Source organism: Python bivittatus, unplaced genomic scaffold, assembly GCF_059951505.1.
Source record: "Python bivittatus isolate LINGU-HERP-01145 unplaced genomic scaffold, Pbiv_v1 ctg000220_np1212, whole genome shotgun sequence".
Classification (NCBI taxonomy): Eukaryota; Metazoa; Chordata; class Lepidosauria; order Squamata; family Pythonidae; genus Python; species Python bivittatus.
The window spans coordinates 11,373,970-11,390,688 of NW_028277048.1; the positions used below are offsets into that span (position 1 = coordinate 11,373,970).

The following is a 16,719-nucleotide window of genomic DNA, read 5'->3' on the forward strand; positions in this document are numbered from 1 at the left end:
ATGAGGTGGCTGAACTTTGTGTCCATATAATAGGCTGTGAGTTTAGATGGACCTTAGCCTTGACTCCAGCCACTCAATTCATGAGCCAACCAGAAAAAACTCAGTTCCTACAGTCTATTCATGAGGAGCGGCTGTCTAGAGTGCAAACGGGGGATCTCATGATCTCTCCTTTGTATAGAACTCTGCCAATCTGACCAACAATTTCCAATGTATCGCCATCCCAGCTGTGTCAAGGATGTCTAGTTCACTATATTCCTCACCGGGGGCTGACTTTTAGAGCTGTATTCTTGAAGTGATGTTTTCCCTCTTATCCCACCTCCAGACTCTGCATACAGGCAAAGTAGGGTACATTGATGGGCACTGGTGTCAGGGTTCCACATCAGCAAATCGGTGCGTCCCATTGGTCCTACCAGTTTCCTGTGGGACTGCCCTCTTCTCTCTGGTCCCTAAACTATTCTCCTACCCTTGGATTCTCTTTTAGTTGTGAAGGACACCAGAACATTGGCTTACACAGCCATTATGCTATCAGTGTTGTTAGTCTCTGAGAAGCTAAAAACACTTAGCTGGTTCTGCTGTAAGGCTGCCTTTCTGGAAAAAGATGGCATTCTTCAACTTAAATAATGAAATTATGTATCTTTTTGGGTTTACATTGTTAAGGGGCAGGAAAATCCCTTGTAAATCAATTAAAGACCTGTCCTTGGAATTTCATCTGGGCCTTTCTCCAGTGGTAAAGCCACTGATCAACCACTGGGGAACCGAAGATAATGAAAAACCTCCTTTACCTCAAGGAACCTGCAGTCCTATTTTCTGTGCCAGAGCAAAGAACAGATCTAACATTCTATCCATCTCCTGTTTTTTTCCCTTCGAGTGGTGGTTTTTCTTCTCGACCTGTTACTCAGAGGTGACAATACCGACAATGAGAAACACCGACCTTGGCAAAAGTACATGATATGAAGATTACCAAATGAGTGGATGATGGTTTTAGGATGCTAGAACTGAATTTCATGAAATTCCCAGTTTCTTTGCGGGCAAATATGTCCTAGCACCATCTTTCCCCACTTTGCTTTTGCTCTTCGCAATTACTTTGGAACATATTTTTTTTTAAAAAACTCTGCTGACAATTCATCTCTGAAAGAGCACTGGGTAAGCAAAACTTTAGAGATAAAAAGACAAATATGGAGGGTAATTTAAGTGGGTAGGCAATTCTCTGTTTGTATCTATAAAAGACAATAGTTGGCTGACGCCTAGAACCAGAGAGGAGGTTTTGAAGCCGTGTCTTTAGATGCAGCTCTGCCTGGTGACAATCATATGCAGTTGCTGTGAGGTGAGCTCAACTTGCAGGTGCCAAAATCTATCCTATGTGCTCTGTATGTGGGGGGGGGGGGGGTGCATGTATGTGTATGTGTGCACATCTACAGGTAGAGGAGGACTGTGTCATTAGATATTATGGGAATTTGCTTCTCTTCTGCCACTAAAAGAGAATAACGAACCTGAGAAAGAAATTGATGGAATAACTTTTAAATTATCCATGTGAAGAAAGGAGATAATGAGGCTAATTCAAAAAGAAAAGAAGAGATGGAAAAAAGAAGTCGAGATGTAAATTTTAATTAAAGGGAAGGCAAAAAATGGAATGAGAATGGAACTGCAGCTGTAATGAACTGTATTGTCTCCTGGGTCTTCCAATGCCTGTCTTTCTGAAAAAGCTGGACTCGTTGTTAGAATCCCTTCTCTCTTTATCTTCCATTCCAAGGATGGTTTCCTTTTTGTGAGATTTGGTCTTGAATAAACCTCCACTCTCAATCTCCATCTTTTCTGAGAAATGACAGCCCAGGGAGGAGCCCAAGAATGTGCTTTATAATCTCCCTTTTAGAAATCTAGTATTGCACAAATAAATGTTCTGGACAGTTCGAGAACGGACTACCTAGTATGTGTGACCTTTCCAATAAAAGCATCGCCCTGTTTTCTATTCTGAATACTGTAGCAACATAATTTCCTGCAATCTGTTCCGCTATCCCAAAGAATTAACTGGTACCATTAAGTGAAATGATGATCATCATTTAACTAACAATGATCCCCAAGTATTAATATAAGAAAAAAAAATCAATGCACTGTTTGTAACATAGCAAAGCCCAGTGAATGAAAGCTAAGGCTGATGCCTTAAGAGAGGGGACTCAGGTTCAGTAGCAACGCTGTGCCCTGCAACACACCGGACTTGCTTACGATTTACCTTGCGTGCCACCCCTTTTCTTTGCACTTTCAGACCCAAAGAGGAAAGGATGGCGTCCTGGAGACCAGCATCGGCCCCGCTTTGCATTGAGAATTATCTGAGTGTTGCTTCATTGCTTCTCATGAGTTGACTCAGGATGTTTTGGTTCCATTTCAGTAACTGGGAGACAAATGTTTCTCCTGCCTAGTGGGGATGGGTATGGACCTACGGCCTCCAGCTTGCTGCTTTCATGATTTTTGGAAAGAGACTTCTCCAGCATCAATTGGACACATAGCTAAGGCAGAATGTAGCTTATTTAGTTTTGGCTTAGCATTTATGCAATCACTGCAGTTTGCAAACAAATTTATTCCTCAATGCAATGTGTGAATCCACCCAAGTGGGAATCCAGCCAATGTATTCAAGAAGTCATGATTAAAACAAATTCTGTCTTAGCATAAACTCCAAAGCAGTCTTCATACAGATGTGATTTCCCTTTTTCTGTGTAACTTTTGCAATATAAACATTTAAGGTTAAAGCACTGCATCTCTCCCTAATGCACTTAGTAATCATACTATTCTTTCTTTCCTGCAGGAGGGAATGAGAGAGAATATGATAGGAGCTTCAAATGAATCACTGGTGACCGAGTTCATTTTAACTGGACTATCGGAATATCCCAGAGCTCAGATTATTCTGTTTTGCTTCCTCTCAGTGGTGTATCTCGTTAGCTTTCTTGGCAATGGACTCATCATCATACTGAGCATTGCGGACCCACAGCTTCATACCCCCATGTATTTCTTCATTTGTGTCCTTTCCACCATAGACTTCATTCTTACCAACAATGTACTTCCTGAGATCTTGGTCAACTGCTTCATCTACAGGCCCACAATTTCTTTCACCAGATGTTTGTCCCAAATGTACCTTGGTGAATTTCTGGCTGTAGCAGAGTGCCTTTTCTTGGCTATCATGGCATATGATCGCTTGGCAGCTATATGCCAGCCTTTATACTATACACAGATAATGAGTTGGAGATTATGCATTTATCTGGTAGCCACATCAGTGGCCCTTGCCTTGATGATGACCCTGATCAATCTGCTGTTGCAACCGACGGACTTCTGTGGCCATCACATCATCAACCATTTTGCATGTGAGCTGCAATCTGTACTCAAACTGGCTTGCTCCAACACAGTCAGTGAGCTCTACATTCATGTTGGCAGCCTCTTTGTGCTAATCCTTCCCTTTGGCTTCATAGTTGTGACATATGGTCGCATAGGCCTGGCTATACTGCGTATTAGCTCTACTCATGGGCGCAGAAAAGCCTTCTCCACCTGTAGTTCTCACCTTGCTGTGGTCAGTGTCTTTTATGGAACACTCATGATGATGTACATGAGTCCTGGAGGGCAATCTGTTTCTGAAAAGGACAAGGTCATCTCCTTAACATATGGGGCGCTGACCCCCATGCTCAATCCTCTGATCTACAGTCTGAGGAACAAGGATGTCAAGGGGGCTTTTTGGAAAATGTTTCAAAGAAAAATGTCAATGTAATATACAGACGTGCTCACCATGTACCATGTAGGTTCTTATTGCTGACCATCACTGGTAACCATTTTAAAAAGCATTTCATAGCAAGCATTCCTATTCCTATTAAACCCAAGAGGGACTATGCAGTACTGAATCTTAAGGAGGAATGTGGTAGGGACTTCAAGAACCAGAACTCCCAACACCTTTGAAGGACATCAGGTTGGGGAATGCCATTATAAAATACCATATATACCTGCCAGGGACCTGAGAATTTTAGTTGCCAAAATATACCCCCCAAATCAGGTTCCACTTATCCATGGATGGTCTTATTCACAAGTATATATGGTAATCCTTTTTAAAATACTCTTATATCCCATGAAAAAATGGATAATCCATGGATTACCCACAGATAAGCCAAATGTGAAAATTAAAGCATATGAAAATTTCAAGGGTTGTCTTATCTACATTTTTTATGGTATTTTGATTAAAAATTCAAAGGTTACCTTGTCTGAGGAAGGGATTATGCACAAGTATGTACGGGAACAGAATTTAAATTGGAATTGTTTTCTACCCCACCCCCGACTCCTAGGAGCATGGAATGAGCAGAAGGGACACCAGCCATGGCCAACGCATGGAGGCTCTTAAGCTGGGCCTGGCTGGTCTCAGGAGGCACCACCTTTCTTTGGCATAGCCGCCCTTTGGCTCTGGGGACGGGGATGGGGCGGGCTGTCCTTGGTGGGCAGTGGGCCCGAGTGTGGGGCTTCAATCCAGAGGCAGCTCCTTGCCAGGGAAGCAGCAAGCCCAGCCCTTGAGGTTTGCATTGTTGGGCAGCAACACCAGCAGCAGCTCTCTGTGAGATGCGCAGAGCTTGTGGCAAACAAGCCATTGGGCATCTGGATCTTTGGCTTGTCTAAGCAAAGCAGAGAGGAAAGCCGGTCTGTGGTCTGGCTTGTGTGCTCACCCCAGCCCCTTGGATGTAACTTCGGGAGCCCTGACCCACCGTTTGAAACTGCACTGCATATCTTTACTCTTCTGTTTTTTGTTTTTCAGCAGAAAACGTTGAAGGGAATGCAGACCCTCAGTTGGAACTCCTTTCAGAATTACAGGACAGTTTCAGCTCCTGCTGCAGTTAACAGAACACATCAAGCCAACTGCCTGGGTTCACATAATATGCAAAGGCCAACCCAAGTTAACAAAACACTATAGTTCTGTTCATGTCACAAACCAAGCCACAGAAATAACCCCAGTATGGCTTGTAGTAATGTCCTGGTCAAAGTAACGTTCTAAGGCAATGGTTGGGTTTTCCAAAAAATGCTGAAGCATGAGGTACATTACCCCAATTCAGCTTAGTACAAGATGTTGTATGAAGCAGCCACACTTTCATTGCGGAGAATACGCTTCTTTGCCAATCTCTATATTCACCCTGTGAGAATAATATCCAGATTTTCAAATGTGCCCATTGAAATTGGGATAGTTTGGACAAGAGTGAGAAGCAGATTTCCAACTGATTAAGATTAGAGATTAATTCATATTATTTATTTGATTACAAGGTTCTTAAGCCACTCCATTCAAAACCGATTCAGAGCAGCATGCAATTCCCTATCTTTGTAAATTCAGATTAAAAAGAAAATTGAAGACAGCAATATAAATAATAATAATATACTGTAGGCCATCAATATTATAAATGACGTGAAATTCTATTTGCAACAGTGGAAAGACAGAAACCAAATTACATCCATTAATCGCTTTAAGGCAGTGAGAAGCGGGAAGGGATCTAGGTGAAAAGGCATCTGGAAATTATGCCAAGTTCCATTGGAAAAGGGAGTATGCACGGAAAGAGAAACTGTTTCAATTCCACCAGTGTAGGAGGATTTACTCAGAGGCAAAGTCTGTGAGATTGCACAGGCTGTCAATGGCACACAGAATCACGAAGCTCGCTAAAAGGGTGGATGATGCGTATAGCACCTTCTCTCCAAAACCCTAAGCAGGGCCCAATCAGTGTAATGTCAGAATGTGAACGAGGCAATGAATGGGAACTGATTGTTGAAACTATTCAAATAAACCAATTTCACTTAGGCTTTGTGACTATGGTCTCATATTAACCATTGCAGAAGATCTCACAACCTTTGATTTTGGTGCCTGCTTTCGATTTCCAAAAGAGAAAGCAAGGGTGCTCAGGTGCCATTGGCCATCCTCTCCACCACTGACATTTGCATACTCCACAATTGCGCCTGCCCTTTGGGGCTAAGGACATGACTATAGCCTGGGGCATACAGACGTGGGGTGGAGAGAAAGAGTGAGGGGAAAGCCAGGGGAGAATGGCATGCAGTATGGCTCCTTTGTACACCCAAAAACTGTCAATGGGTTGCCCCTGTCACCTCACCCCCCTCTCAGCTGAGGACATGATAACAGGTGAGTACTAGGGAGTGAGCTCTGGGGAGGTCCGGCCAGGGAATGTGCACGAGACAGTAGCAGACAATTTATACACGTGCGTATGGGAAGCCAAAGTGCTATGACATCAAGCCCTGCCCTTAATGATTCTTTAGGAGGCAGGACTTGTGCTGCGATTTCACTTGACCCCTCTGAAATATTGCCTGTGGACACCCATACATCTGTCCACAACTTTCCAATAGTCAGTAGCAAGCAACGTGCAACGAGAGGCAGAGGGGTAGAAAGTGATGGGTTCACAGGCTCAGAAGAGCCCTGATCACAGATTTGTGTGACAGTCCCAATCTTCTTGTCCTTCAACAGTATTATATTCGTTCATTTACCCAATCCGGGGGGGGGGGGGCTGGTGCCTTGATGACCCTCCCCGAGGTACTGCCAATTTTAACATCTATCCTTGGATTATATTAATTTTCTATTTATTTAAGATTATTTTACATTGGAATTTTAATTGATTGTAACTGCTTTGTAAACTGCCGAGAGTTCTTTTTTAACGAGATGGGTGGTGACAAATTTGATAAATAAATAAATGAATTAGTATATTTATTAAAAATTTGAAGACATTTTATACTTAATTTATTTATATTTAATAAATATATATATATACATTTATTAAAACTTTTAAGAAACAAAGTTAAAACTAACAGCAACTAATAGAGAGCGGGAAAAAGAAATAAGAAAAAAGAAATCAAAGAAAGAGCTAAAGGTGCAAAACAGAAAAAAAAGAAATCACCAAATAGGAGAGTCACAAGAAGTAGCTTCTGATCTTCTTTACAGCAATTATAAGTAGAATTACACATTTACCTCTTACTGTATCGTTACAACATAGCTCTCCTTTTCCTATAATCTATCCTGTCTAATCATCAAAACCATAAATCATAAGTTCATTTTTTCTCTTTCATGCAAAAACTCTATAAGGGGTTTCCAGTCAGCAATAAACATAGATTCTGTCTTTTCTCTGATCAAAAAAGTCAATTTGGACATCCCAGCAAGTTCTATCATCTTCACTGACCATTCCTCCGTTGTGGGTAGTACCAAATCTTTCCATCTTTGGGTGTATAATAATATTGCTGCAGTCATTATGTATAAAAAGAAAGTTCCATGACTTTTTTTCAACTGCTTGTCCATCAGTCCCAGAAGAAAAGCCTCCGGTTTCGACTCTATATTAATCTTTAAAATCCTCTGTATCCGTGTGTGTATTTGAATCCAAAACTTTTTGGCTTTTATACACATCCACCAAACCTGATAAAAACTCCCTTCTCGTTGTTCACATTTCCACATAAATTTGAAGGGCCTTTATACATTCTAGACAATTTCTCTGGTGACATATACCAATGATACATCATTTTTTAACAATTCTCTTTTAGATTATAAGATAAAGTTAATTTCAATCCTTTCAGCCACATATTTTCCCATTGTTCCATCTGTATACAGTATATTATCACCAAAATTTTTAGCCTACTTTATCATACATTCTTTCACTTCTTCTTCTGTTTCAAATTTCAGGAAAAGTTAATAGATTCCAGCCATTACATGTTCGTCACTTGTACAAAGTTCTATTTCAAACTCATTCTTACAGTATTCAAACCATGAATTCTTTTGTCTATGTTAAATATTTCTAATAATTGTAACTAAGAAACTATTGACAAGTATATCCCTCTGCCACCAGATCTTCTCCTGATTTTCTTTTACATTCTTCTTGACAAAATTCTAGTATCTCACGATAAGTTAGCCCTTTGGGTTTGCTTATTATTTCTCGCCTATAAAGTGCATTTTGAGCTGAGAGCCAGAAAGGTGTTTCCTGTCACAACCTGGGTTTGTGCCTATCCCATATTCTCAGTATGGCACATCTAACAGAATGATTTTTAACAGCCTCTTTTTAAATCTTTACTCGCACAATCTCTCATCTTGTCTTATACCTATTAAATATTTCCGGAACTGAAATAAACAAGAGAGGGGAGAGTGGGCGTCCCTGTCTTGTTCCTTTTTGTATCTCACATTTTTTTGCTAAATTTCCATTAACAATTATTTGGGCTTCTGTGGAGTGTAAATCAATCTCATCCATTTTATGAGGTTCTCTCCAAAATTCGTATCTTTCAAAACCTTGAACAGGAAAATCCAGGTCAAATTGTCAAAGGCCTTCTCTGCATCTAAGAAGATCAATGTGGCTTGTTTTTCATTACGTTGCTCCAAATCATCCAGAATGCCCAAAACATTTCTAATGTTGTCCTTTAACTGCCTTTTAGGCAAACACCCACACTGATCCACATGAATAAATTCTTGCAAAATTATTTTCAGTCTATCAGCTAGAATCATTGTGAACAACTGGTAGGCATTATTCAAGAATGATATTGGTCTATAATTTTTTGTTAAAGTCAAATCTCATCCCTCTATAGATATTAGTGCTATATTGGTCCCTTTCCAACTCCCTGGCATCTTTCCTGTCTGAAGGATAGACTTCACTGTGTTTTGTAGAGGTTGTAAAAGTTCATCCTCAAAGCATCTACATACCAGTAAACTCAATTTTTACAAATCAAATATTTTATGTCCCTTTTTCTAATATGTGTCTCTTGTAGGAAAATTATATCCTGATTTAATTTTTTCAAAGAGTGATTTTTTTTTATCTTTTGAGGAGCATTTGCTCCATTCATATTCCATGTTAAACATATGTAATGCATAATTGAGCCAAAAATTGAAAAAAAATTGATCCATGTAGCGCCTAGTTTGGTATTATCCCCTTCAGTTTCCTGTTAGGTTTTTTGTGTACTCTCCTCTGACAGCTCCATTTGAATCTCCTCCAATTCTTCTTTGAATTCTTCTAGAAATTATCTTGCCTTCTAAACAGAATTCAGTTGAAACCTCTGCTGTTTAAAACTAAAAATTACATCTTCCAGTTTTTCCCTTGAAATGGGATCTTTTTCTGTTTTAATCTTTCAGTCAAAAAAAAAAAACACCCTCTTTTCTCTTACATAAAATTCTGATAGAAATTTCTTTAAGGATATATATATATATATATATATTTGTTGTTGTTTAGTCGTTAAGTCGTGTCCGACTCTTCGTGACCCCATGAACCATATTGCGCCAGGCCTTCCTGTCCTTCACTGCTTCCCTGAGTTTGCTCAGTTTCATGCTCATTGCTTCAGTGATGCTATCTAACCATCTCATCCTCTGCCGTCCTCTTCTCCTTTTGCCTTCAATCTTTCCCAGCATCAGGGTCTTCTCCAAAGAGATCTCTCTTCGCATTAGGTGACCAAAATATCTGAGCTTGAGCTTCATTATCGATCCTTCCAATGAGCAATCAGGGTTGATTTCCTTTAAGATTGACTGGTTTGACCTCCTAGCAGTCCAGGGGACTCTCAAGAGTCTTCTCCAGCACCACAGTTCAAAGGCATCAATTCTTCGGCGCTCGGCCTTTTTTATGGTCCAGCTCTCACAGCCATACATTACTACTGGAAAAACCATAGCTTTGACTATGTGGATCTTTGTCGGCAAGGTGACGTCTCTGCTTTTTAATATGCTATCTAGGCTTGCCATAGCTTTCCTCCCAAGGAGCAAGCATCTTTTAATTTCATGGCTGCAGTCTCCGTCTGCGGTGATCTTGGAGCCCAAATAAATGAAGTCTGTTACTGCTTCCATTTCAATCCCTTCTATTTGCCAGGAATTGATGGGTCCAGATGCCATGATCTTAGTTTTTTTAATGTTGAGTTTCAAGCCAGCTTTTGCACTCTCCTCTTTCACCCTCATCAAGAGGCTCTTTAGTTCTTCTTCACTTTCTGCCATTAGGGTGGTATCGTCCGCATATCTGAGGTTGTTGATGATTCTCCCTGCAATCTTAATTCCGGCTTGTGATTCTTCCAGCCTGGCATTTCTCATGATGTACTCTGCATATAGGTTAAATAAGCAGGGTGACAGTATACAGCCTTGTCGTACACCTTTCCCTATTTTGAACCAATTGGTTGTTCCATGACCGGTTCTAACTGTTGCTTCTTGTCCCGCATACAGATTTCTCAGGAGACAGGTAAGGTGGTCTGGTACTCCCATCTCTTTAAGAATTTGCCACAGTTTGTTGTGATCCACACAATCAAAGGCTTTTGCATAGTCAATGAAGCAGAAGTAGATATTTTTCTGGAACTCTCGTGCTTTCTCCATGATCCAGCGAATGTTGGCGATTTGATCTCTAGTTCCTCTGCCTCTTCGAAACCCAGCTTGTACATCCGGTAGTTCTCGGTTCATGTATTGCTGAAGCCTAGCTTGTAGGATTTTGAGCATAACCTTGCTAGCATGTGAAATGAGTGCAATTGTGCGATAGTTTGAGCATTCTTTGGCGTTGCCCTTCTTTGGAATTGGAACATAAACTGACCTTTTCCAATCCTGTGGCCACTGTTGCATTTTCCAAACTTGCTGGCATATTGAGTGCAGCACTTTAACACCATCATCTTTTAGTATTTTAAATAACTCAGCTGGAATACTGTCATCTCCACTAGCTTTGTTGTTAGCAATGCTTCCTAAGGCCCACTTGACTTCACTCTCTAGGATGTCTGGCTCAAGGTCAGTGATCACACCAGCGTGGACATCAGGGACATTAAGATCTTTCTTGTATAGTTCTTCTGTGTATTCTTGCCACCTCTTCTTAATCTCTTCTGCTTCTGTTAGGTCCCTGCCTTTTTGTCCTTTATCATGCCCATCTTTGCACTAAACGTTCCTTTCATATCTCCAATTTTCTTGTAGAGATCTCTAGTCTTCCCCATTCTATTGTTTTCCTCAATTTCTTTGCATTGTTCATTTAAGAAGGCCTTCTTATCTCTCCTTGCTATTCTCTGGAAATCTGCATTCAGTTGCTTATATCTTTCCCTTTCACCCTTGCTTTTCGCATTCCTTCTTTCCACAGCTATTTGTAAAGCCTCATCAGACAGCCATTTTGCTTTCTTGCATTTCTTTTTCTTTGGGATGGTTTTAGTTGCTGCCTCCTGTACAATGTTACGGACCTCCGTCCATAGTTCTTCAGGCACTCTGTCTACCAAATCTAATCCTCTAAATCTATTCATCACCTTCACTGTGTACTCACAAGGAATATGATCTAAGTCATACCTGAGTGGTCTAGTGGTTTTCCCTACATTCTTCAATTTAAGCCTAAATTTTGCAGTAAGAAGCTCATGATCTGAGCCACAGTCAGCTCCTGGTCTTGTTTTTGCTGTCTGTACAGAGCTTCTCCATCTTTGGCTGCAAAGTATATAATCAATCTGGTTTCGGTATTGACCATCTGGTGATGTCCATGTGTAGAGTCGTCTCTTGTGTTGTTGGAAAAGAGTGTTTGCTATGACTAGCTTGTTCACCAAAAAATAATCTTTCAAAATAACTGTTTCCTTTACTTGTTTTAAAGTTTCTTAGATCAGCTCCTTGTTAAACTTCTGGCCAAAAAAAAAAAGTCCTTAAAGCCCTTTTCTTTTTGTATTCCTTTGTAATCCAAAAAGAATTATAACTCATCAAGTGGAATCTTATCCTGGTGCTTAGAAAATTTCTCTGTAATTATAAATTAATTGCATCCAAAAGTGATTAAGAAATGAGGTGGCTGAACTTTGTGTCCATATAATAGGCTGTGAGTTTAGATGGAGCTTAGCCTTGACTCCAGCCACTCAATTCAGAGCCAACCAGAAAAAACTCAGTTCCTACAGTCTATTCATGAGGAGCGGCTGTCTAGAGTGCAAACGGGGGATCTCATGATCTCTCCTTTGTATAGAACTCTGCTGATCTGGCCACCAATCTCCACCGTATCACCATCCCACCTCTGTCAAGGACCTTAGTTCACTATAATCCTCACCAGAAGCTGCCTTTTAGAGCTTTGTTCTGGAACTGATGGTCTCCCTCTTATCCCACCTCCAGACTCTGCACACAGGCAAAGTAGGGTACATTGATGGGCATTGGGGACAGGGTCTGAAATGAAGGATTCTACGTCAGCAAATTAGTGCCTCCCATTGGTCCTGCCAGTTTCCTGTGGGACTGCCCTCTTCTATCTGGTCCCTAAACTATTCCCGTACCCCTGGATTCTCTTTTAGTTGTGAAGGACACCAGAACATTGGCTTCCACAGCCATTTTATGGTATCAATGCTGTTAGTCTCTGAGAAGCTAAAAACACTTAGCTGGTTCTGCTGTAAGGCTGCCTTTCTGGAAAAAGATGGCATTCTTCAACTTAAATAATGAAATTATGTATCTTTTTGGGTTTACATTGTTAAGGGGCAGGAAAATCAATTAAAGACCTGTCCTTGGAATTTCATCTGGGCCTTTCTCCAGTGGCAATGCCATTGATCATCCACTGGGGAACAGAAGAGAATGAAAAAGCCTCGTTTACCTCAAGGAACCTGCAGTGCTATTTTCTGTGCCAGAGCAAAGAACAGATCTAACATTCTGTCCATCTCCTGTTTTTTTCCCTTCGAGTGGTGGTTTTTCTGTTCAACCTGTTACTCAGAGGTGACAATACCCACAGTGAGAAACACCGACCTTAGCAAAAGTACATGATATGAAGATTCCCAAATGAGTGGATGAGGTTTTTAGGATACTAGAACAGAATTTCATCAAATTCCCAGTTTCTTTGAGGGCAAATACGTCCTAGCACCATCTTTCCCCACTTTGCTTTTGCTCTTCGCAATTACTTTGGAATACTTTTTTTTTTTTAATCTGCTGACAATTCATCCCTGGAAGAGCACTGGGTAAGCAAAACTTTAGAGATAAAAAGACAAATATGGAGGGTAATTTAAGTGGGTAGGCAATTCTCTGTTTGTATCTATAAAAGACGATAATTGGCTGACGCCTAGAACCAGAGAGGAGGTTTTGAAGCCGTGTCTTTAGATGCAACTCTGCCTGGTGACAATCATATGCAGTTGCTGTGAGGTGAGCTCAATTTGCAGATGCCAAAATCTATCGTATGTGCTCTGTGTGTGTGTGTGGGGGGGTGCGTGTATGTGTATGTGTGCACATCTACAGGTAGAGGAGGACTGTGTCATTTGATATTATGGGAATTTGCTTCTGTTCTGCCTCTAAATGAGAATAAAGCACGTGAGAAAGAAATTGGTGGAATAACTTTTAAATTATCCATCTGAAGAAAGGAGAAAATGAGGCTAATTCAAAAAGAAAAGAAGAGATAGAAAAAGGAAGTCTTGTTGTAAATTTTAATTGAAGGGAAGGCAAAAAATGGAATGAGAATGGAACTGCAGCTGTAATGAACTGTATTGTCTCCTGGGTCTTCCAATGCCTGTCTTTCTGAAAAAGCTGGACTCGTTGTTAGAATCCCTTCTCTCTTTATCTTCCGTTCCAAGGATGGTTTCCTTTTTGTGAGATTTGGTCTTGAATAAACCTCCAATCTCAATCTCCATCTTTTCTGAGAAATGACAGCCCAGGGAGGAGCCCAAGAATGTGCTTTATAATCTCCCTCTTAGAAATCTAGTATTGCCCAAACAAATGTTCTGGACAGTTCGAGAACAGACTACCTAGTATGTGTGACCTTTCCAATAAAAGCATCGCCCTGTTTTCTATTCTGAATACTGTAGCAACATAATTTCCTGCAATCTGTTCCGCTCTCCCAAAGAATTAACTGGTACCATTCAGTGAAATGATGACCATCATTTAACTAACAATGATCCCCAAGTATTATTATAAGAAAAAAAAATCAATGCACTGTTTGTAACATAGCAAAGCCCAGTGAATGATAGCTAAGGCTGATGCCTTAAGAGAGGGCGGCAGGTTCAGTAGCAACGCTGTGCCCTGCAACAAGCTGGACTTGCTTATGATTTACCGTGCGTGCCACCCCTTTTCTTTGCACTTTCAGACCCAAAGAGGAAAGGATGGCATCCTGGAGACCAACATCGGTCCCACTTTGCGCTGAGAATTATCTGAGTGTTACTGCATTGCTTCTCATGAATTAATTCAGGATGCTTTGGATCTGTTTCAGTAACTGGGAGATGAATGTTTCTCCTGACCAAGTGGGGGTGGGTATGGACCTACGGCCTCCAGCTTGCAGCTTTCATTATTTTTGGAAAGAGACTTCTCCAGCTTCAATCGGGGATTGAATTTGGACACCTAGCGAAGACAGAATGTAGCTTAGTTAGTTTTGGCTTAGCATTTATGCAATCACTGCAGTTTGCAAACAAATTTATTCCTCAATGCAGTGTGTGAATTCACCCATGTGGAACCCAGCCAATGTATTCAAGAAGTCATGGGTAAAACAAATTCTGTCTTAGCATAATCTCCAAAGCAATCTTCATACAGATGTGATTTTCCTTTTTCTCTGTAACTTTTGCAATATAAACATTTAAGGTTAAAGCATTGCATCTCTCCCTAATGTACTTAGTAATCATACTATTCTTTCTTTCCTGCAGGAGGGAATGAGAGAGAACATGATAGGAGCTTCAAATGAATCACTTGTGACCGACTTCATTTTAACTGGATTATCGGAATATCCCAGAGCTCGGATTATTCTGTTTTCCTTCCTCTCGGTGGTGTATCTCGTTAGCTTTCTTGGTAATGGACTCATCATCATGTTGAGCATTGCGGACCCACACCTTCATACCCCCATGTATTTCTTCATTTGTGTCCTTTCCACCATAGACTTCATTGTTACCAACAATGCACTTCCTGAGACCTTAGTCAACTGCTTCATCGACAGGCCCACAATTTCTTTCTCCAGATGTTTTGCCCAAATGTACGTTGGTGTATTTCTGGCTGTAGCAGAGTGCCTTGTCTTGGCTATCATGGCATATGATCGCTTGGCAGCTATATGCCAGCCTTTATACTACACGCAGATCATGAGTTGGAGATTATGCATTTATCTGGTAGCCACATCAGTGGCCCTTGCTTTGATGACAACCCTGATCAGTGTGCTCTTGCAACCCACTGACTTCTGTGGCCATCGCATCATCAACCATTTTGCATGTGAGCTGCAATTTTTACTCAGAATGGCTTGCTCCAACACAGTCAGTGAGCTCTTCATGCATGTTGCCAGCCTCTTTGTCCTAGTCCCACCTTTTGGCTTCATAGTTGTGACATATGGTCGCATAGGCCTGGCTATACTGCGTATAAGCTCTACTTTTGGGCGCAGAAAAGCCTTCTCCACCTGTAGTTCTCATCTTGCTGTGGTCAGTGTCTTTTATGGAACACTCATGATCATGTACTTGAGACCGGGAGGGCAATCCGTTTCTGAAAAGGACAAGGTCATCTCCTTAGCATATGGGGCGCTGACCCCCATGCTCAATCCTCTCATCTACAGCCTGAGGAACAAGGATGTCAAGGGGGCTTTTTGGAAAATGTTTCAAAGAAAAATGTTAATGTAATAGACAGACGTGCTCACCATGTACCATGTAGGTGCTTATTGCTGACCATCACTGGTAACCATTTTAAAAAGCATTTCATAGCAAGCATTCCTATTCCTATTAAACCCAAGAGGGACTATGCAGTACTGAATCTTAAGGAGGAATGTGGTAGGGACTTCAAGAACCAGAACTCCCAACACCTTTGAAGGACATCAGGTTGGGGAATGCCATTATAAAATACCATATATACCTGCCAGGAACCTGAGAATTTTAGTTGCCAAAATATACCCCCCAAATCAGGTTCCACTTATCCATGGATGGTCTTATTCACAAGTATATATGGTAATCCTTTTTAAAATACTCTTATATCCCATGAAAAAATGGATAATCCATAGCTTACCCACAGATAAGCCAAATGTGAAAATTAAAGCATATGAAAATTTTCAGGGTTGGCTTATCTACATTTTTTATGGTATTTTGATTAAAAATTCAAAGGTTGCCTTGTCTGAGGAAGGGATTATGCACAAGTATATACGGGAACAGAATTTAAATTGGAATTGTTTTCTACCCCACCCCCGACTCCTAGGAGCATGGAATGAGCAGAAGGGACACCAGCCATGGCCAACGCATGGAGGCTCTTAAGCTGGGCCTGGCTGGTCTCAGGAGGCACCACCTTTCTTTGGCATAGCCGCCCTTTGGCTCTGGGGACGGGGATGGGGCGGGCTGTCCTTGGTGGGCAGTGGGCCCGAGTGTGGGGCTTCAATCCAGAGGCAGCTCCTTGCCAGGGAAGCAGCAAGCCCAGCCCTTGAGGTTTGCATTGTTGGGCAGCAACACCAGCAGCAGCTCTCTGTGAGATGCGCAGAGCTTGTGGCAAACAAGCCATTGGGCATCTGGATCTTTGGCTTGTCGAAGCAAAGCAGAGAGGAAAGCCAGTCTGTGGTCTGGCTTGTGTGCTCACCCCAGCCCCTTGGATGTAACTTCGGGAGCTCTGACCCAGAGTTTGAAACTGCACTGCATATCTTTACTCTTCTGTTTTTTGTTTTTCAGCAGAAAACGTTGAAGGGAATGCAGACCCTCAGTTGGAACTCCTTTCAGAATTACAGGAGAGTTTCAGCTCCTGCTCCAGTTAACAGAACACATCAAGCCAACTGCCTGGGTTCACATAATATGCAAAGGCCAACCCAAGTTAACAAAACACTATAGTTCTGTTCATGTCACAAACCAAGCCACAGAAATAACCCCAGTATGGCT

The 16,719-nt window shown here is 41.3% G+C and overlaps 2 protein-coding genes across 2 annotated transcripts; both read left to right on the forward strand.

The window, feature by feature from the left end:
* The first annotated feature begins 1,131 nt into the window (after window positions 1-1,131).
* LOC107326769 (olfactory receptor 13H1-like) lies at window positions 1,132-3,748 on the forward strand. Its single transcript, XM_088138514.1, has 2 exons — window positions 1,132-1,143; window positions 2,798-3,748. The coding sequence occupies exon 2, from the start codon at window positions 2,804-2,806 to the stop codon at window positions 3,746-3,748; it is 945 nt and encodes a 314-aa protein (XP_087994640.1). The 5' UTR covers window positions 1,132-1,143; window positions 2,798-2,803.
* A 9,113-nt stretch (window positions 3,749-12,861) lies between these two features.
* On the forward strand, window positions 12,862-15,489 carry LOC148216274 (olfactory receptor 13H1-like). The gene is made up of 2 exons (XM_088138515.1): window positions 12,862-12,873; window positions 14,539-15,489. The coding sequence occupies exon 2, from the start codon at window positions 14,545-14,547 to the stop codon at window positions 15,487-15,489; it is 945 nt and encodes a 314-aa protein (XP_087994641.1). The 5' UTR covers window positions 12,862-12,873; window positions 14,539-14,544.
* The last annotated feature ends 1,230 nt before the right edge of the window (window positions 15,490-16,719 follow it).

Coding starts and splice junctions, on each gene's coding strand:
- LOC148216274 (XM_088138515.1), top strand. CDS start 14,545: ATGAGAGAGAACATGATAGGAGCTTCAAATGAATCACTTGTGACCGAC.
- LOC107326769 (XM_088138514.1), top strand. CDS start 2,804: ATGAGAGAGAATATGATAGGAGCTTCAAATGAATCACTGGTGACCGAG.